Here is a 21,913-nt window from a genome sequence, read left to right as displayed (position 1 = left end):
GTCCTCAGCAGTGTCCCATTGACAGCATTTGTTATCACTGCCTGGCGGCCATACCTTCATGTTTCTGGTTTAAAACACTTAAGGTGGAGCGACTTGTTTTTATCCTAGGTCCCCAAAGACTTCACAATGGCTTCTTCCATACACCGCAGACATCCTTTACAACATTGTGCTGAAAAAAACGGGAGTCAGTCCTGATTCCCTGTCCTGACTTTGCCACCCCATGATGCTAACCTTTCTAAATCACTCAACTCTAGTCCCGCATTTCTTTAACTCTAATGTTAGATAGTTGAATATCATAGTCATATGATTAAATGCTTAAAAGTCTTTTAAAATTGACCTTTTCTTTCCTTCCTAAAATCTGAATAACAGTGTTGCACATAATTTATACTGAGTTATTTCACAGGCTGAATATTAATAGCACAAAAAGTTAGCCTCCATCTGTGCCTGGGGAGGGAATACCACTGTTGACTATGAGGAAATGTGAATGCTTGCTCCCCACCCGGTTCAGCTGCCTAAAGTCCTTTTATTGCGCTATTTCTGATTGAGCGTGAATGTGACTATAAATTTCCCCTCACAGAAACCACATCACCTCATCAGCCACATAAGAAGATGACAAAACAACCCACTGTGAAAACATGCTTCCCAAGCTTTCCGCGTCACTGCGTGGGGGAGAAGTTCATTGGTACAAATTGAGGCTGGGCGAAGCCCAGAAGACAAGCTCTGGTGTATCTGTCTTCTCTGAGCTGCAGCACATGGGAAGTGTGTTTGTGTCAATGAGGCTGGGTTCCAGAAAACCCTTTGCTCCTTGAAGCCACGTCTTCAACCCATTGGACGGGGAGAGATGGCACAGGGGAGTGTGGGCATGCTGCTTTCTTAATAATTACTAGATCTCCAACAACTCATGATATAGCTAAAGTCCATTCACCATTCTTCACTAAATCTTCACGGAAACCTGATGAAGTTTAGTATCATTTTCTGTGAGGTGTTTTTTAGTGGAAAATATTTGAGCTCAGAGAAACACAGCTAGTTAGCTTGCAAGTGGTCAAGCCGAGATTCAAACCAGGTCTGTCCTACCTCAGTTCCCATGGTCTTTCACTTTATCTTGAACCGGTTTTAAAGTTGAATGTCAGCAACAAAAGTGGAACATTGGTGAGAAAAGGAGAAGAGGAAATCCACCCCTTGGTATTAGCCCAACCCACTCCAGTATTTCTCTGCTTTGTCATTTAACTTTTTAGAAGGACTATGAAGTCATCAAAGATACCTTCAAGAAAGTGAAAAGGGAGCATTATTCTTACTAACGAAAAGGCAGACACCTAATTTAAAAAATGGACAAGAGTTGAACAGACACTTCCTAAAAATGACTAACCAGTCAGTGAGCATATAAAAAGACGTTCAACATCATTAGTCATGAGAAATGCAAATGTGAACCACAATAGTAATGACCACATACCCACCACAATTCTTAAGATGGAAAAGATCACAGTAGTACCAAGTGCTGTTGAGGATCTGTCACATCTGCCTCTCCCAGTCACTTCTAGTAGGAGTGTCAGTTGGTAAAACCACTTTGGAAAACCATTTGATAGTTTTGAGTATAGCTGAACACACATACCCCATAGGACCAGCATGTCCACTCCTAAGAGTACAGCCAACAGAAATGCATACACACGTTCATCTGAAGACATATGAAAATGTTTATAGCAGCACAATTCCTAATAGCTAAAAACTGGAAACTAACAAAAAGCCCAATAACAAAACAACGAACAAATAAATTGTGAAATGTTCACATAATGGAATACCATACAGCAATGAAAATGAGCAAACTATTGCCACACATAACGATATGGTTGGGTCTCACAAACATGATATTGAGCTCAAGAAGGTAGACGCAAAGGAGTTCAAATGTATGATACCATTTACGTGAAGTTCAGAAATAGGAAAAACTAAGCATTAACTTTTGTAAAGAGTGAGGAGTGCTTGGCAGGGAGTGCGTGTGGTTCCTGGGGTGCTGGCAATGTTCTGTTTCTTCATCTGGGTGCTGGTTACACTGTGTTCAGATTTTGAAAATTCATCAAGTTGTTCCCTTGTGTTATGTGCAATTTTATGTATGTATATTATACTTTAATACTATGTTTTTAAAGTATTATATATACAGATGCTAGTCTTTAATTTTTGACTCCCACTGTGGCAATATAAATTTAAATCAACTTAGCAATTTGCATAGGCATAAAATTGGAATTTTGTGACATACTGTGCCCGATACCGTGGGAGAAATGTTCATTTTTTTCTTGATAATGCTTCATTGGCTTCAATTTGTCTGGACCTGACAAGGTGAGAAAGGAAGGAAATAGTGAATTCCATCAACTGCAGCGAGTATTGCTGCTTAGCATTCGTTCAGCCAGAGCAACCCTGGCTAGTCAGGTTCTCACCAGATTATAGAATTCTTTCTTACCTGGGAGTCTGTAATAAAACTTATCTTATAGTTTATGATTTTTATGCCTCTAATAAGAAAAGCATAAGAAAAATGACTAAAATTCCAAGACAAGACAAAAACAAATTGTGAACCTTCACTTTCTAGGAAACAAGGTGAAAAGATGCAAAGAGAAGTCCTTTTTTCGCACAGGAAGTCTTCATTTGCAATAGTAACTGGAATAAAAGGCAATACATAATGTTTAGAGAACCTTAGCAATAGTCTTAAAAATTATTTTGCGAACTCTTCAGGTCACGTGTAGGTTGAGTTTTCAAATTCTCATCTCAACACAAAACTAAATGAATTCTAGTAAAAGAAGGGGCCTGAAAGAAGAACAAACTTGTGTTTTGAAAAACAAAAATTGTTAAACACCATCTGGCACAGAGTCTGATATGTCATCTGAGATAGACTATTGAGAGTTAGTTCTGTCCTTCCTAGAGTTCCCATCGTCTTGTCTCCTCATTTGACCATTAGGGAATCTGACCCAACATTGTCCGGTCTGTTGAAGGTCCTACCCTTGTAAATGATAAAGCAAGGCAGGACCCACCGTCTTTAAGCTTTCAGCCTCTTTGTCTTTTCACCCAATGATAGAGATTCCAAGTAATAATTAATAAAGACCCAAAGGTCGTAGGTGTGGTATTAATGCATCTCTTTTAAAATATGTGTTTCAGCTAGCTGCCCTTGAATTCCCTCCAAAGAAACTATTTGGAAACAAGGATGAGCGTGTGATTGCTGAGAGGCGAAGTCACTTAGAGGTAACAGAATTAAGGTCTTCTTTCTCTGTGTGTTTGGAAAATTTGCCATCTGATTGACCAGTAAGAAATACTTCTGCTAAACGCCATTTCATTTTTTCACGAGTGTGAAGGTGCTGCTTCATTAACGCAGGAGATGGCAGCAGCAGATTGTAAAGCTATGATATCGGTTTATTTGAAATATAAGTCCTTATCTCCCTCTGGTCTAGCGGAACATTTTTCTTATTTTTAAGAAGATACATTTATTCTAAGGGTTAGGAAGCAGGATGTGAGTGAGAACTAAATATTCACCATAGACAGATGGTATGTGATACAGGAGGAGGGTACAAAGCTTGCTGCAAAAAAACTTGGAATTAATTAACTGAAGATTTATAGTATTACATCATTGTTGCTTTTTCAAGATAGTTGGAAGCAAAAAGACAAATATCTATTTTAGTCATGGTTAGGTGTCATTTGACTTATTTTAACTTAATCTTCCAAGCCAGTTCTACATGTAGAATTCTGGTTTAGGGCCAATGCACATTGTCAACTGCTTTATCTAGTTTGTATTTGTTTTGCGGATATAGTTGTTTGTTTGTTTGGAATCTGATGCTGATGGTTCTAAAGTCTTTGTGCCAAGGCATGGACCAGTTCTTTTCTTTGAGAACAGTGGAAAGCAAGGTCACAGGTAGTCCTCAGCTGTTGGTCACTGTCTTGCCACGTGAGCCACTGAGGCAGAACAGGGGACAAAAGTACATACAGCTCACTATAATCTAGTGGCAACAAGCTCTCAGGGGGCCTCTCAAAGTTCCCTTTGCTGCTGCTTTAAGAGGAATAATGATAATAAATATTGGAAATGAAATCAAATAAGGAAAGGCCTGAGAGAGCCCTTTCTGAATTGTGAAGTGCTACATAAAAACTGTTATTCTCGTTCCTAGTGACAGGCAGTTAAACATGGCTGTCCATGGGGTGTACTTTGTGCCAGTGAACCAAGGATTAGGGAAATATCTAGAAGCTGGAGGTTCCAGTGAGAGCAAAAGGGGAGAAGGGGAAGGACATGGAGAAACTGAAGACTAGGAAATATTGTCCATGAGGGGAGTTTCAGAGTTGACATCCTCAATATAGAACACTATGGGGAAGGACAGGTTTCAGGGTGTGGCCGTGCTTACACTTGAGGTAGACTGTAGAGTTACCCATTTAAAGAAGTCATTTACCCTACGGTGGCGTGACCCTCATACCCAACTGAAGAATTTGCCTTCCAGGAAAAGATTATTGTGGTGAGCCTGTTTGATCAAATTCTCTCAAAGCTTTGATTGCATCATACAAAAAATTAAAAATGACCACAGACCTAGTGATGGTTTTCTTTACCTACCCTTACCTGCCTACGTTATCCAGACTTGTCTTTAATGGAAACACAGAGAATGATGGTTTATACACTTGTCTTTATATACTAACAGAAGATAGATCATTGTCATTCCTAGCTATTCAAGGCTCTGATTAAACTTACATGGTGGCCGGGTGTGCCACAACAGATTGTGCATTTGTGTGCACAACATTCGGCACACTTGGTTTTCCGTTCCAACTTGCAGAGTTAGAGCAAAGTTCAGGGTACTCTTTCATTCTTGGTCCTTTTCGGTGGAACCCATGTTTGCTCTTTCAGCATCTCCTACTTCATCATTTAAACTGTTGATGAACAGAGTTTTATGTTACTGTTTCTGCCTATGCAAGGATCCTTTCCCTTGCCTGCAACTGTTATTTACCTGTGGCATTAGCCTTTGTAGAACGTGTTCCACACATTCTGGAAATAAGCACTTACATTTGCGATTAAATGCATTTCACCTAATGTTGACTGTTAGAGCATTATCTTCTTTTTAAGGAGCAAACATAATTCACCTTCACTTTGATGGAAAATTAATCTGAGATTCTTGCATTAATTCCCTGCGACTATTGTGACTTTTCTTTTGATCTTCTAACATCAGAAGTTACTGCTTGATTTAGTGTATTTTAATATGAAAATTAATGTAGTTATTTCCCCTGAATTTCCTGTTTGATTTAATTTAACATTTATTTAAGTCCTAGTACATACTGGAGATAGTGCTAAGTGTTCTATAGAAAGCAAAGATAAATGAGACATTTCTTTCCCTCTAAGAGTATATATTTAAGTTCCTATATGAACCTTTACCTGGAAGTATAATGTAAATACACAAGCACACATAGAAAGATGGATTCCAGAAGGGCACATCTGCACTAGCTAATACACGTGATAGGAGCTTAAAAGGAATTATCTGACCAATTATTAGTAGCCAGAAATGCAGCTTTATAAACCTCCTCACCATGATAAAAAGCAGTATTTTAAGCAAGCATTCAATTGTGGGGTTTGGGTTTTTTGGGGTTTTTTTTTTTACCTCATCTTTAAACAGGGTCTTGCTCTGGGCACCCAGGCTGGAGTGCAGTGGCATCATCACAGCTCACTGTAACCTTAAATACCAAGGCTCAAGCGATCCTCCTGCCTCAGCCTCCCGAGTAACTGGGACTACAAATGTACACTACCACACCTGGCTAATATTTTAATGTTTTGTAGAAATGAGCTTTCTCTATGTTGCCTAGGCTGGTCTCAAACTCCTAGATCCTCCCGCCTGGGTGTCCCAAAGTGCTGAGATTATAGGCGCAAGCCACCACGCCTGGCCTCAGTTGTGTTTTGATCTTCCTTGCTGTTGAAGTATTTCCAAAATTTGGACCTTGTGTTTGAGTTTATCAGCAAAAAGTATAAAGTGTTTTCACATTAAAGACATAGACACATTTTGTTACTTTTCAAGTTATAAAAGTTAAGGCCGTTAAAATAATTATTTTTTAAAACGGTGGGTAGGAACAGAAATTTCCAACTGTTGTGGTAAGTTTTAGAGATTAATTTTCTAACCTTGGAGAGAGGAATATTAGTTATGTGCACTGGCGTCAGAGCTGGAACCTGTAGCATTTAACATATTGCACCGTAAAAGGTCGGAGTAAGAACATGAGAGGGTAAGTGGAGATGTATAAATTGGCTTTTAGGCGCTAACTTTTATTGATAAACTTGTATTGGCTTCACCCCCACAGTTAACCTGGCCACCTCTGATTATAGCTGGAGCCAGTGTTTGCAGAATTTGGCCTATAATCGCTTTACATCTCATGCTCAAATGCTCCTAGCATTTTGGTTCACAAAGAGCTACGGAATCTTTGCAGATTTCTAGCTTGGTGGATTTCCTCCTTGCTGCCTTCCTGGCCCAGCTGGAACACATTCAGTGGAACTGTGTGTGCTGTGAGCAGACCCTGCCCTCAGGCAGTCAGAGGCTGCTGTTGACTGCACTGCCCTGTGTGACTTGCTTCCCAGGCTGCAGACAGCCCTTGCTGCAGCCCTCACAACTGCCCAGGAGACACATGTTGGCAGATAAAGCAGCAGAGGTAACAGGGAAAGAATACACTGTCTCTGCTTGATAAGTTATTTTGAGCAAAAACTGTTTTTTACTGTTTTTGAAGCCAGATACCATGACTATTAGGTTGAGCCGTAAGAAACTGCCATTGTTATAGGTCAGAAATGCTGGAATATCAGCAATTTCATATGCTTCTACATAATGCCACTCTCTCACATGTGCCTGGTGTTTACTAGGGGCTAAGCATGAGTGAAAAATGCTTATAATAAGTCATTTACTCCTCACAGCCACTTGTGAGGTGAGTTCCATTATTATCTCCATTTTTCAGGTGAGGAAATGTGTCTTTGGGAGGATAAAGAAGGTCATGGAGCTAGTAAGTGGCAGAGCCTCTGTTACACTCAGGTGTCAGGTGTCACTCAGAACAAGCCCCTTCTCTTAAGCAGAGCACTCTAAGTGTGAAACGCTGCTAGTTCTTATTGTAAAGAAATGCCATTTTTTAAAAAAAAAAATCATCTTCCAGCATTATCACCACAGTGTTAACTAAGATCTGCTGCCTAATTATTTATTCTTAAATACCATTCCATTTATTCAGCAACTATTGAGCACCTACTCTGTGCCAAGCAGTGTTCTAGAACAGAAGAAACTCTAGTTAGCAACACAGGCCCTTTTCCTCCTCTCTTGACTGACCATGGCATTAGGATGGCGTGTATTTATAATCTTTTACTTTTTTTGTTTGTTTAAGGAAAGACGTTTATTGTCATTGTTGATTTTAAATATTCACTACATGGGTAATAAAAGGTTCTGAATCTCAGTTGCTTACGGCTTTGTTTATTTATGAGATATCACATTGTTCTCACGTATATTTATTTTGAGAATATCTCAAATTCACCAAAGTATAAAAAAGGGCATCCTCATGAATTACTGAAGAATATAAACTCAGAATGTCTTTAAAGAAATTTTTATGGCTTTAAATATTATACGTAGTATATAAAATATACATACTTACATATACACATACATAGTCTATTAATATGTATATCTAAATGGATATCAAATTGAGCTCTAATAAATGATGGTATGTGGTATTTATTAACAATAGGCCTGAAACATCTCAAGTTTTGAACCATGTGGCTCTAGAATCTACTGTTTCTCAAACTGTCAATGGTGAAGGACTTACATTCCATCATTCATGAGTACTTTTGTACGTTGAATGACGATTACTAGAAAAATGAAATCAAAAGGATATACAGAAGACAAATGCAGGCCAAGCGCAGTGGCTCACACCTGTAGTCCTAGCACTCTGGGAGTCCAAGGCAGGAGAATTGTTTGAGCTCAGGAGTTCAAGACCAGCCTGAGTAAGAGTGAGACCCCCATCTCTACCAAGAAAATAGAAAGAAATTAGCTGGACAACTAAAAATATATAGAAAAAATTAGCCGGGCATGGTGGCGCATGCCTGTAGTCCCACCTACTTGGGAGGCTAAGGCAGGAGGATCGCTTGAGCCCAGGAGTTTGAGGTTGCTGTGAGCTAGGCTGATGCCACGGCACTCACTCTAGCCAGGGCAACAGAGCGAGACTCTGTCTCAAAAAAAAAAAAATGCAATTCTTTTTTTATTATACATAGATTGAACAGACTTAAAATTACTCCATTAAATTGCAATAAAGTTGTCTGAAATACGGGCCATACTTTGGTTAGACTATTCTGGAACATCCATGAAATCTCCCCTCTACTTCTTTAAGACTTCTGTCACTTTCTTGCTTATATCAAAAAGTGTTTATGTCTCAAATCTTCCCTATTGTGCGAAGTACTTGCAGGCAGCAGAATCAACGTCTAATTCAATTCTTAGTCTCCCATGATACTTCACACACGCTTCACCTTTACTGAATTATCAGGAAATCTGCCCAAATTAGCCCCAAATTAATGAGTTTTCTGTTTTGTTTTATTTTTGTTCATTAGTGAGAGGTGCATTTTGGGTTACTAATTTCAGAGAATGTTATTATCTCCTTAGAAACATTTCTACTAATCATTTTAATCCATCATTTCAAGGAGTAACTGTAATTAATGAAAACAAACGAAATCCTCTAAAACCGTAAAGCTTTCCAGAATAATACAATCACGTTTGGAAATAACCTGACAAATTTCTAGGAAATTTTTTTCCAAACTTCATAGAAAACTGGAGCAGGCAGCAGCCCAAAGCCGCCTCTTTCTTCCCCATTTTCATCTCCTTAGCCTAAAGCATTATTGAGATATGGATCTAAAGAAATGTGGTAGCTAGGAATGGGGCCTTGGAGCAGATTAACCCAGTCCTGAATCCTGGTTCTGTGCCTTTGGAGTTGTGTAATGTCACTGCTTTTAGTTTCCCTATCTGAAAAATGAGGATGATAATAACAATAATATTTTACTAGAGTTATACTGAGGATTAAATGAGATCATATACATAACATGAAATCTGGCACAAAGAAAAGCACTGAAAAATGTTAGTTGGTGCTGTGAAGATAGTGATGATGCGGGTGGGGGTAGTGATAGTGCTGGTGACAATGATGGAGCCTTAAACTGCATTTTTGGTCTAAGAGCCAAGGAAGGGCGAAAGAGCAGCACCACCCCTAGCAATCATAAAGTGCAACAGTGTGAGTATCTCAGTTTGCCACATTTACTTGCAAAATCAGTTTCTGAGAGCAAAGACACTAAAATTATCTTAGTATTCTTATTTATGATGATACCTGGAAGGTACTAGAAGTCTCTTGCTGTGCAGCAGTCCACAACATTTCTGGCACCAGGGACCAGTTTCATGGAAGACAATTTTTCCAAGGACAGGGAATGAGGGGGAGAGGGGGGAGGTGGAGCTCAGGTGGTGATGCCTGGCCCAGTTTCTAACAGGCTACAGACCAGTACCGGGCCATGGCCCAGGGGCTGGGGACCATAGCTGCAATGCCATCCTTCCTTTCAACCTATAAAATTGTAATCTGAAAAGTAGAAATGGCTTTCTGAAGGATTTAGTCATGATAGAGCCATTGTCCAATGTGACAAAGATTAGAGGCCTAGGATCATTATGAAAAGAGCACAGTTTCTCCATATTTACTCAGTGGTTATTCACAGCTGGTTATTTCTCTTTGCATGTCTACCAGGTCACTAACTGTAAGACTTCCTGCTGTGGAATCCCCAAGTGACCTGGTGTATCCTCTGGGTTTCTACCTGTGGGGAAAAAAAAAATAGGTGTTTCAGTGCATTTCAGCTAAAAGTCTCTAGGAATGCGCCTATTTTTAAAAGATGTCAGATTTATTGACTCACTACAACAAGAGAGAACATAAACCATGGAACAATGGGAACATGTGCATAAGAAGGTGTTAAAAAGAAGTTATTATGGGATTTGGGCTTGTATTAGGTAATTTTGAGGAGAGTACAAGAAAATAGGGCTTTTGCTCTTGATTGGATGCTAGAGGTAACTCTATGATGGGGTATATTAATCATTCTTATCTAGAAAGCAGGAAGAAAGGAGGGAGATTTAAAATATCATTGATAAGTCAAAATATGCAGTCAACCTAAGTGTTCATCAGTGGATGATTGGATAAAGAAAATGTGGTTTATATACACAATGGAATATTATTCAGCTATAAAAAAGAATGAAATCGTGTTATTTACAGCAACATGGGTGGAACTGGAAGTTGTATGTTAAATGAAGTAAGCCAGGCACAAAAAGACAACTAACACATGTTCTCACTTATATGTGGGGGCTAAAAAAAAAATGGATTTCACAGAGGTAGAGTAGAATGATGGTTACCAGAAGCTGGGAAAGGAAGGGACAGGCCCTTGAAGAGAGGGTGGTTAATGAGTACAAAATACAGCTAGATAGAAGGAATAAGTTCTGATATCCAGTAGTACAGTAGGGAAATTATAGTTAACAGTAATTTGTTATGTATTTCAAAATAGCTAGAAGAGAAGAATTGTATTATTCCCAACACAAAAGATAAATGTTTGAGGTGATGGATATCCCAGTTACCCTGATTTGATCATTTACATTGTATATGGGTATCAAAATATCACATATACCCTCAAAATATGTACAACTATGATATATCAATAAAAAATGAAAAATATGATAAAGTAGCAGTATATTAGCCTGGATAAGGGTATATTTGATCATATTCATGGTTTGTACCATGTTCATGATTTTGTCTGTGTTCTGATGTGATTATAAAATGGTCCTTCCTTCCTCCCTCTCCCTTCCCTCTCCCCCTCCCTCTCCTTCCTTCCTCTTCCCCTTTCCTTTCTTATCTTGCTTCTTCATGGTCACAGAGTAGTCTTGTCTGGTTGACACTGCTTGTGGTCCATGGAACACTATGGCTTGGTTGTGAATGTCAGGCCAGTTTCCAGGTGCCTTTCTTTTCTTTTTCTCACAGTAGAGGGATGCCCAGAGTTTATAGATATCATTGTTTCTAATGGGAAATGTGAACTAAATGAAGAACTATTTCCAAAATAAAATTTTGGTAGTTCAAATGCCTTATCTGCCAAATATAGGGGTTTTTTTTTGTTGTTGCTTTTTTTAAAGTCCATTGTTTCTTTGTTTATTTTCTGTTTGGAGGATCTGTCCTGTTCTGTCAGTTGGGTGTTGAAGTCCCTGACTGTTACAGTGCTGCTGTTTATCATTTTGTTTAGATCAAGGAGCATTTGCTTTATGAATCTGGGTGTACCTGTGTTAGGGGCATAGATATCTAGGATTGTTACGACTTCTTGTTGAATTGTTCCCTTTGCCATCATATAATGACCATCTTTGTCTTTACTTTTGTTGATTTGAAGTCTGTGTTATCTGATATGAGAATGGCTACACCACCTTTCTTTTGGTGTCCATTTGCATGGAATATTGTTTTCTATCCCTTCACCTTGAGTCTGAGTGAGTCCTTGTGGGTTAGATGTGTTTCCCAGAGACAGCAGATACTTGGCTTGTATTTTTTTATCCATTCAGCCAGCCTATGTCTCTTGAGTGGGGAGTTTAAGTCATTCACATTTATTGAAAGAATTGGTAAGTGAGGAGGTGGATTTTTGTTCTCTTGTTGTGTAGAACTTTATGGCTTTGTTTTACCTCTTGAGATATTGTGGTACCTGGGCTCTGATCTTTGGCTTTTGGATGGTTTTATGCTGGTGGGTGTATATTGTGCTGATCAGTGTATAATGCGTATCTGAATACTTCCTGCAGGGCAGATCTGGCCTTGACAAATTCCTTCAGTGTTTGCTTATCTGAGGAAGTCTATTTCTCTCTCATGTAAGAAACTTAGTTTTGCAGGATACAAAATTCTAGTTTGGCCATTATTCTGTTTGAGAAGAAAGAGAAAGGGCCCTGGTCCCTTCTGGCTTGTTGAGAAGTCTGAGAAGTTGAGAAGTCTGCAGTTGAGAAATCTGTAGTTAGTCTGATGGGATTTCCTTTGTAAATTATCTTCTGCTTTCACCTTACAGTTCATAGGAGTTTCTCTTTCATATTAACTTTGGCCAGTCTAATGACTGTATGTCATGGTGATTGCCTCTTGGCGATGAATCGCCCAGGAGTCTTGTTGTACTTCTAGTACCTGGATGTCCAGATTTCTAGCAAGACCTAGGAAATTTTCCTTAAGTGTTCCCTCAAATAGGTTTTCCAGCCCTTGTGTATTTTCTTCTTCACCCTCAGGGATGCCTGTAATTCTTAGGTTAGGCCTCTTTACATAATCCTATATCTCTTGTAGGTTTTGTTCGTTCCTCTTATTTCTCTGTTCTTTCTCTTTGACTGACTTGTTCAATTCAAAGGTGTTGTCTTCTATCTCTGAGATTCTTTCTTCTGCCTGATCTAGCCTACTCTTAAGGCTTTCCCCTGTGTTTTGTATTTCCTTGAATGAATTTTTCATTTCCAGAAGCTCTGCTTGATTTTTTTTAAATAATTCGATTTCTTTAGTGAATTTTTCCTTCATTTCCTGTATTGTTTTTGTAGTTTCTTTGTGTTGTGTTTCTGTTTTCTATTTCTCATTGAGATTCCTTACAATCCATATTCAAAATTCTTTATCAGTGATTTCAATATTCTCGTTTTGGTTGATTTCCATTGGTACAGAGTTATTGTTTTCTTTTGGGGTCCTTTCCCTCTGGTTTTTCATGTACCTAGAGATCTTTCTATAATTCCTTCTCCTATAGGTATTATTAATGTTTGTCAATATTGATATGTCACTACCCCACCCCCCCACTGCCAGGAGTCACTTTTCTGGCTTATGCTGACTGCAACACACACAGTCTAGTTTTTCCTGAGTAACAACAGTTTCTCATTCTACTTTAATTTTATTTTATTGTCAAGCCTTGACTTTCCAGCAATAGAATAATTTGGTTTAGACATTTTAAAGATTGAGCCCTTTTGGTTTCAAAATAAATTTCAGGAGGTAAAAACTTCAGGTATTCTGTGTTTCCATGTTTATTTGGCTATCAGAAATATAGTAATTCTACATTTAATTTAACATTCTTTCCATCTATTCTCTGCTGATATTACCGAATGTATAATGATAGAATCATTACCAAGTATAGACAAAGGTTAAAGAAATATCATAGGAAGAACTATTTTCTTTCTCATTTAGGTTTTCATTTTTTTTCTGGTCATCTGGTTGTTTACCTTAGCAGGGGCTGTTTTCTGTTATTAGTCCACTACCACCATCATCAGTAGCTGAGACTTTTTAAAGAGGGTTAAGTTAAGTGGCTGTTGATGTGTTCAAGATTGAGCTGGAGTTTGGGGGCTGTTCCATATTAATGCTTCCTGGAGTCAGAGGAGCTGAAAATGCTGTGATTCTGAGGCTAACAACCTATCAAGAAATCATTTTAGATATCACCTAACCCCAGTGAGAATGGCTTTTATCACAAAGTCCCAAAACAATACATGCTGGTGTGGATGTGGAGAGAGGAACACTTATACTGGTGGTACTGTAAACTAGTACAACCTCTACTGAAAACAGTATGGAGACTCCTCAAGGAACTAAAAGTAGTCCTACCATTTGATCCAGCAATCCCACTACTTGGTATTTACTCAAAGGAAATGAAGTCATTTTATCAAAAAGACACTCGTACACGAATGTTTATTGCAGCACAATTCACAATTGCAAAGATGTGAAATCAACCTAAGTGCCCATCAATTCATGAGTGGATTAATAAAATGTAGTATATGTATACCATGGAGTACTACTCAGCCATCAAAAACTGAATTAATACCTCTTAACAACAATCTGGATAGAACTGGGGACCATTCTCCTAAAGGAAGTATTGCAGGAGTGGAAAAACAAACACCATATGTACTCACTATTAAATTGGAACTAACAACAGCACTCATGCACACAATAGGAAGTAAAACTCAACAAAAATCAAACAGGTGGGAAGTAGGGAATGGGTGAAATTATACCTAACAGGTACAGTGTACACTCTCTGGGTGATGTACACTTATGACTCTGTTTCAAGAAGTACAAAAGCAATCCACGTAACCAAAACGTTTGTACCCCCATAATATTCTGAAATAAAAAGAAATCATTTTATGCAATAAAAATCCTATCAACATAAGTTGGCACTTTATGATCATATCAGTGAGTGAAAGTCTCCAACTGGAGGGAAAATGGGGAAATCCCATTTCTATTTCTGTGACCAGTCATTGGTTTAAGAAGAAATCAAAATAAAACAATACTTTCGAGAACAGTGACAACTTCCAAACCCAGATGGAGGCCTAGAAGGGGAGAGAAAGGACCTGCCACACTGTTGTCAAACAGTTAGACTCTGCCATTTTTCTCCTTCCCTGTCCCAGAGTGGCATTCTGTATTGAGGTGAATGCTGACAACTCAGGCACTCAAAACGCACTATGAGTGGAAAATTGTTCTCCATATTTGGGCTCCCAATCTAAAACTCCAGGCTGGCAGTTAGGATCTTCATATGTTTATTGATCATGTGTAAATCAGGCAGAATATCTCAGAGCTTGGAGTACATCCCTCAGGTCAGCTGTCTTCTCAGTGAGGCCTTCCCTGCCCACCAAGTAGAAGCATCCCTGGCCCCATCCCTCCCCACCAGATCCCCCTGCTGTTTCTTGGTCACAACATTTAGCAGTTATTGGAAGGTTTTTTTTGTTGGTTGACCAAAGTATTTTATGTTTCACTAGAAGATAAGTTTGTGAGGACATGGATTCCAGCTTTCTTGTTCACCCCTATTTCCTTAGTACCTAGAACAGTATCTGGCTCTTAATAGGTCCTCAAATAATAGTATCTGGCTCTTAATAGGTCCTCAATAAATGTTTGTTGAATGTCCAGTTAAAACTGTGTTGAATAGCAAATAGCACATACTTTGTTCTGACAAAAAAAATTTTTTTCAAAATGCGAGTGTGTGCTTAAACCTGGATTTGAATGCTAGCTCTACCACATTGCAGTATGCCATTGGACAAGTTACTTAACCCTGTGAGCTTTATTATTCACAGTGCAACATAAGGATAAGGACAGCTAATTTTCAGGGTTGTTGAGAGGATCTAATGAGAATGGTGTATAAAAAGCACCTAATAGAAAATGTAGCTCATAATATGTCCTCAGTTGATACTGGAGAAAGGTTAACAGCATACACTGTAGAATCCAGCAGACCTGGTTGTGAATCCTTCCCCTGCTGCTTACTGACTGCGTGATCTTGGACAAGTTACTTAACCTCTCCATGAATCAGTTTCCTCATCCGTAAAATGGAAATAGTAATAGTACCCACCTCATACAGTTGTGATGGTTAATGAAATAATTAATATAAAATATTTGTGTAGGTGCCTGGTACATAACAAACACTAAAAATAATGACTTTTTTAAACTATTGCTACATTGCAGTTGTCAGGGACTTACAGTATAACTTTTAAAGTAAATATTTAAAGTCCTAGCTTTTGCAATAAGACAAGAAATAAAACATATACTGATTGGAAAATAAAACATACAGCTGCATTTGTTCACAAGTGACATGATAGTTTATGTAGAAAATTTGAAAAAAATCAACAACAACAAAACTCCTGGAACTGATACGTGATTATAGCAAGGTTGTAGGATATAAGGTTACTATACAAAATTCAATAGCTTTTCTATATACCAGCAACTAACAAATGGAATTTGAAATTAATAACAGTACTGTTTACATTAGCACCCCCCCCAAATTAAGTATTTAGGTATAAATCTAACAAAATATGTATAAGCTCTACATGAGGAAAACTACAAAAGTCAGATGAAAAATATCAAAGGATTAAACAATGAAGGGATATTCCATGTTCATGAATAGGAAGACTCAGCATTGCTAAGATGTCAGTTCTTGGCAACTTGATCTGTAGATTCAACTCAATCCCAAAGTTGAAAGATTGGCACTACCCAACTCCAAGACTTAATGTAAAACTACAGTACTCAAGACGGTGTGGTATTGCTGAAAGACCAGACAAATAGATTAATAGAACAGAACAAAGAGTTCACGTAAATGTAATCAACCGATCGCTGACAAAAGAGCAAAGACAATTTAACGGAAAAAGATCATCTTTTCAGCAAATGGTGCTGGAGGAACTGGACACCACATGCCATGCAGAAAAATAAATCTGGACACAGACATTAAACCCTTCACAAAAAGTTAAACTGGATCTTAGGTCTAAACGTAAAACATGCAACTATAAAACCCCTAGAAGATAACATAGGAGAAAACCTAGATGACCTTGGGTATGGAGATAACTTTTTAGATACAACACCAAAGGCATGATCCATAAAAGAAATAATTGATAAGCTAAACTTCATTAAAATCAGAAACTTCTGCTTTGCAAAGCACACTGTCAGGAGAATGAGAAGGCAAGACTGGGGGAAAATATTTGCAAAAGGAATGTCTGATAAAGGACTATTATTCAAAGTATACAAAGAGTTCTTAAAACTTAACAATAAGACCACAAACAGCCTGCTTAAAAAAATAGAAGACCTGAGGAGACATCTCACCAGAAGATATACAGGTGGCACATGAGCACATGAAAAGATGCTCAGCACCATATGTCATTAGAGAATTGCAAATTAAAACAACAATGAGATATCGCACCTATTAGAATAGCCAAAATTTGGAGCACTGACAACAACAAATTCTGTTGAAGGATATGCAACAACAGGAACTCTCGTTCATTGCTGGTGGGAATGAAAAATAAGATAGCCACTTTGCAAGAGTTTTGCAGTTTCTTATAAAACTAAACATACTCTTACCATACAATCTAATAGTCTTGCTCCTTAGTATTTACCTAAAGAAATTGAAAACTTATGTTCACTCAGAAACCTACACACAAAGGTTTATAGCAGCTTTATTCATAATTACCAAAATGTGAAAGTAACCAAGATACCTGTCAGTAGATGAATGGATAAATAAACTCTGGTAACTCCAAACAATGGAATTTTATTCAGTGCTAAAAAGAAATGAGCTATCAAGCCATGAAGAGATTGTTACAGAACCTTAAATGCATGTTACTAAGTAGAAGAAGACAATCCGAAGAGACTACGTGGTATGTGATTCCAACTATATGACATTCTGGAAAAGACAAACCATCAAGACAGTAAAAGGATCAGTAGTTGCCAGGGGTTAGAGGAGAGGGAGAGATGAACAGGCAAAGCAACCGAGGATTTTTAAGGCAGTGGAACTACTCTGTATGCAACTGTTAATATGGTGGATACATGTCATTATACAGTTTTCAAAAGCCATAGAAAGTGCAACACCAAGAGCAACCTCTAATGTAAGTTATGAACTTTGGGTGCTAATGATGTATTAACAAAGGTTCATCGATTCTAACAAATGTACCACTCTGGTGGGGGCTTTTGGTAGTGGAGGAGGCTGTCCATATTTGGTGGGGGCGAGGGGGGAAAGGTGGGTATATAGGAAATCTCTCTATCCTCTACCCAGTTTTTCTGTAAACCCAAAACTACTTTAAAAAATAAAGTCTATTGTTTTAAAAAGATAAGCATTTAAAAATAGATCACCATGTGATCATCCTGCATTTATAATCTTCCTTTCCTCCTTTTCTTTCTTCGTTTCTCTTTCACTTCCTCCTCTGTCCTCTTCTTTTTCCATTGTACCCTTACTGCTTTGCTAACAAAAAAGAAAAGAAAAGAAAGGAAGAACAATGGATGGATATATGGACAGGTGGGTGGATTTGTCACTATTAATCATTTTTCTTGAGAGTATAATGGCAAACTATTATTAAAAGAAGATAATCATCTTCTAAACAAGTTACATTTTTTGTACATGATAATTTATATTTCATTAGGAGTATCTCATTCATTACTCTGAAATTTGAGAGTCACTATTGTATCTACCTTTTACCAAGTACCATATTTATTCACTTGTTCTTTCCAAACTCAAGTTCAATGTCTTATCTATCTGAATCACTACCTTTCAGAGTCTGAAAATTAATGAGGTGCCCACATAGTGGACTGCCTTTCCAAATTGAAACATTTGAACACAGAAGCCAAGAAGAAAATGTATTGTAATCACATATAACCATTTATAGGTGAGAGGCCAGGTGGAATACTAAGGCATTTGCACAAACAGTTATAAAGATCCTTTTCCCCTGTAATTTTCATACATTACCGCAAAGACTTTCACACCGATGTTTGGTTCGGAGGACCTTTATGTTCTGTCTTGTAGTATTATTTAACATATTCTAAGTGACCTAATATTAATTTGTTAGTATAAGTTGTAAAAGCTTCTTCTTTTATTTTTTATTTCAAAATATTATGGGGGTGTGAATGTTTTTGGTTACATGGATAGCTTTTGTAATGTTTGAGTCGAGTTATAAGTGTGCCCATCACCCAGATAGTGTTCATTGTACCTGTTAGGCATGTTTTCACCCATCCCCTCCTCCCCGCTCCCCCCTGCTTGATTTCCACTGAGTTTTGCTTCCCTCTGTGCATGTGTGCTCATGGGTTAGTTCCAATTTAATAGCAAGTACATGTTGTGTTTGTTTTTCCATTCTTTAGATACTTCACTTAGGATAATGGTCTCCAGTTCCATCCAAATTGTTGCGAAAGGCATTCATTCATCCCTTTTAATGGCTGAGTGTAGTATTCCTTGGTATACAATTTTGTTAATCCACTTATGAATTGATGGGCACTTAGGTTGATTCTGTATCTTTGCAATTGTGAATTGTGCTGTAATAAACATTCGAGTGCAGGTGCCTTTTTGATAAAATGACTTCTTTTCCTTTGGGCAAATACCTAGTAGTGGGATTGTTGGATCAAATGGTAGGTCTACTTTTAGTTCTTTGAGGAATCTCCATACTGTTTTCCATAGAGGTTGTACTAATTTGCAGTCCCACCAGCTGTGCATAAGTGTTTCTCTCTCTCCACATCCATGGCATCTGTTGGTTTTGGACTTATTAATAAAAGCATTTCTAACTGGGGTGAGGTGATATCTCATTGTGGTGATATCTCATTTTAATTTGCATTTCCCTGATGATTAGTGGTGTTGAGCAGTTTTTCATATGTTTATTGGCCATTTGTCTGTCTTCCTTTGAAAAGCTTCTGTTCATGTCTTTTGCCCACTTTTTAAGGGGGTTGTTTGATTTTTTTTTTCTTGCTAATTTGTTTGAGTTCTGTGTAGATTCTGGTTATTAGCCTTTTATCAGATGTATAGATTGCAAATATTTTCTCCAATTCTGTACATTTTCTATTTGCTCTGTTGATCTGTTGATCATTTCCTTAGCTGTGCAGAAGCTTTTTAATTTAATCAAGTCCCATTTATTTATTTTTGTTGTTGCCGTGATTGCCATTGGGGTCTTTTTCATGAATTCTTTGCCTAGGCCGATATCTGGAAAAGTTCTTTCTACCTTTTCTTCTATGATTCTTATGGTTTCATGCCTTACATTGACCTCTTTTATTCATAAAAGCTTTTTCTTCAAAGGTCAGTTACAAAATCTAATATAGGTTGCCCCTGTTTCTACCTCTTACTTTTCTAAAGTACTAAAACTAAATTCTCCTTAGTCTTATCAGAGAGAAAAGTTGACATAATCTTCTGTCAAGTTAGTGTGCACAGAGCTAGAAGTACATGAGCATATTAATTTAATACCAAAATGTGGTTAGAATTTCTCATGAAAATGAGAACATCTTTATTTTACGACATGGCTAGTTCTCTTTGGTACAGAGTGACCTTCTTTGGAAATCCTTTGCAACCTTTTCTGACTCAAAAGAGCAAATTGTCTTTACTTAAGAGTGTTGGATTTGTTAATATCAGGTGCTAAAAGAGTTTTTAGAATCAAAGAATGCAGTCCTGTTATATTAGCAAATTTCTACTATGCAAAATGTTATACAACCATCTCTGACTTTACAGGTTTGTAAATAAATAAGGTTTTATTGGATTAAGGGGACTTTTGGATACCGTGATATAGAAACCAGTGATCTATACCTTCTTTTTTTACTTTATTTTTCATGACAATATATACAAAACCAAGAATAATGTAATGAACTCCAACACAAAAGCCCCATCACCCAGCTTCAATATATGATCAGCATGTCACCAATCTTGTTTCATTTATACACACACACAGAGGATCATTTTAATGCAAATGCCAGGCATATCATTTCATCTGTGGATATTTTAAGATGTATCTCTTAAAAAAAGCAAGACTCTTTAACCACCATCACAAACACAGACAAACATACACCCCAAATTAACTAATCTCTCAATATAAACAAATATCCAGTCAATGTTCAGGCCATACCAATTTTTTCATTTTTTTCAATATATGTATTTGAATCAAGACCAAATAATATTTACACATAGCATTGGTTGATATGTCTTTTAAGTTTCTTACAGTGTATAGATTGCCTTCTCTCTTTCTTTCTCACCATTTATTTGAGTACATCATGTCATTTATCAGTTGAAATCCTCGTAGTCTGGGTTTTGCTGAGTGCATCCCCATGGGGTCATTCACGACTCTCCTCTAATCCTGCATTTTCTGAAAACCAGAGGCTTGACTGGGTTCGGGTTTGATTTTTTTGGCAAGAACACTTTGTAGGTGGGCGTATTTCACAGGAAGCACTTGCTGTCCGGTGGTGTCTCTTTTGAGGTCTTCGCTGTCTTTATGGAAGCAGTGCAGTGACTATGACAGTAACCGTTCACGCTCAGGACTATTCCCATGCCTGGCCTGAGCCTGGCCTGCGTGCAGTCAGTCATAGGGTTCATGTCTTCAGAGAGCTCACAGTCCTTTCGGAGCAGAGGCAAGAAGTCACTTCAGAACACTGAAGGGATAGTCATGACTACTTTTGCTGTGGTTAGAGGAGATGATTCCCAAAGCAGTGGTTCTCAAACCTTTCTGGCCAATCTTTGAAATTATCTTGAGCAGCCTTTTGAAAACTACAGATTCTCAAGCCTTTTTCCAGTATATTATGATTCAGCAGGACTACAGTGGGACTCAGGAATCTGGACCTATTATGGGAAGGTGAGATTGGTGGGTAGGGGTAGAGAGGGTAGGAAATGCCGTATTCCTTGAGCCATCTCCATAACTTTGGACCTGACCTAGAGGACATTGGAAAGCCAATGAAGTGTTGTAAGCAAAGGAGTGGAGGGATGAGGTTTTACCACTGGAGAAAATGTTGAGAGCAGGGGAAGCTGGGGGCAGAAAGAGCAATAACTGGGCTATTCCCATCTTCCAGGTGAGACAGGATTGTGCCCTGGATTAGGGTGTGGTGTCAGCTGAGATGAGAAAAGTCAATAGATTGGAGAGATCTACAGGAGGTAGAATCAGGGTGACTTGTTGCTCAATTGAATGAGAACTGGGAACAGTGATGGAATTCGTATGGACACCTAAGGCCCTGGACATTAATCTTAACAAGACAGTGAAATCTTTTATTAAATATATTTGTGAACTTTACATTTGTACACCTAATCCATAGTATTGAAATAGTGCTTTTTTACCACTTCACTAAATTGTGGTTTGGAAACTTTACTGAGTCTCTCCTGAAAAACAAAACAAATAGGAAATGAGAGAGAAAGAGAGAGAATTGACTTGTGATTGTGAAGGCTGAGAAGTTCCAAGATCTGCAACTGGCAAACCAGAGACCCAGGACAGCCAATGGTGTAGTTTCAATCTTAGTGTGAGGGGCTGAGAACCAGAAGAGATGATGGTATAGGTTCCAGTCCAAAAGCCAGGAGGCTCAAGACTCAAGAAGAGCTGATGTTTCAGTTCAAGTCCAAAGGCAGGAAAAGACCAATGTTCCAGCTCAAGGCAGTGAGACAGGAGTAATTCTCTCTCACTCTCCAGAGTCTGCCAACTCAGGCCCTCACCTGATTGGATGAGGCCCACCCTCATTA

The 21,913-nt window shown here is 38.2% G+C and overlaps 1 protein-coding gene across 1 annotated transcript in view; it reads left to right on the top strand.

The window, feature by feature from the left end:
• KIF16B (kinesin family member 16B) overlaps nucleotides 1–21,913 on the top strand; it is a 244,576-nt gene that overhangs the window by 200,747 nt on the left and 21,916 nt on the right. Inside the window, exon 23 of the mRNA XM_012640496.1 lies at nucleotides 3,139–3,222. Within this exon, the coding sequence (XP_012495950.1) occupies nucleotides 3,139–3,222 (84 nt within the window). The remainder of the gene's footprint in view (nucleotides 1–3,138; nucleotides 3,223–21,913) is intronic.

This window comes from Propithecus coquereli, unplaced genomic scaffold (genome assembly GCF_000956105.1).
Source record: "Propithecus coquereli isolate 6110/MARCELLA unplaced genomic scaffold, Pcoq_1.0 Scaffold153, whole genome shotgun sequence".
NCBI classification, from domain to species: Eukaryota; Metazoa; Chordata; class Mammalia; order Primates; family Indriidae; genus Propithecus; species Propithecus coquereli.
This window is presented reverse-complemented; position numbering and strand designations above follow the sequence as displayed.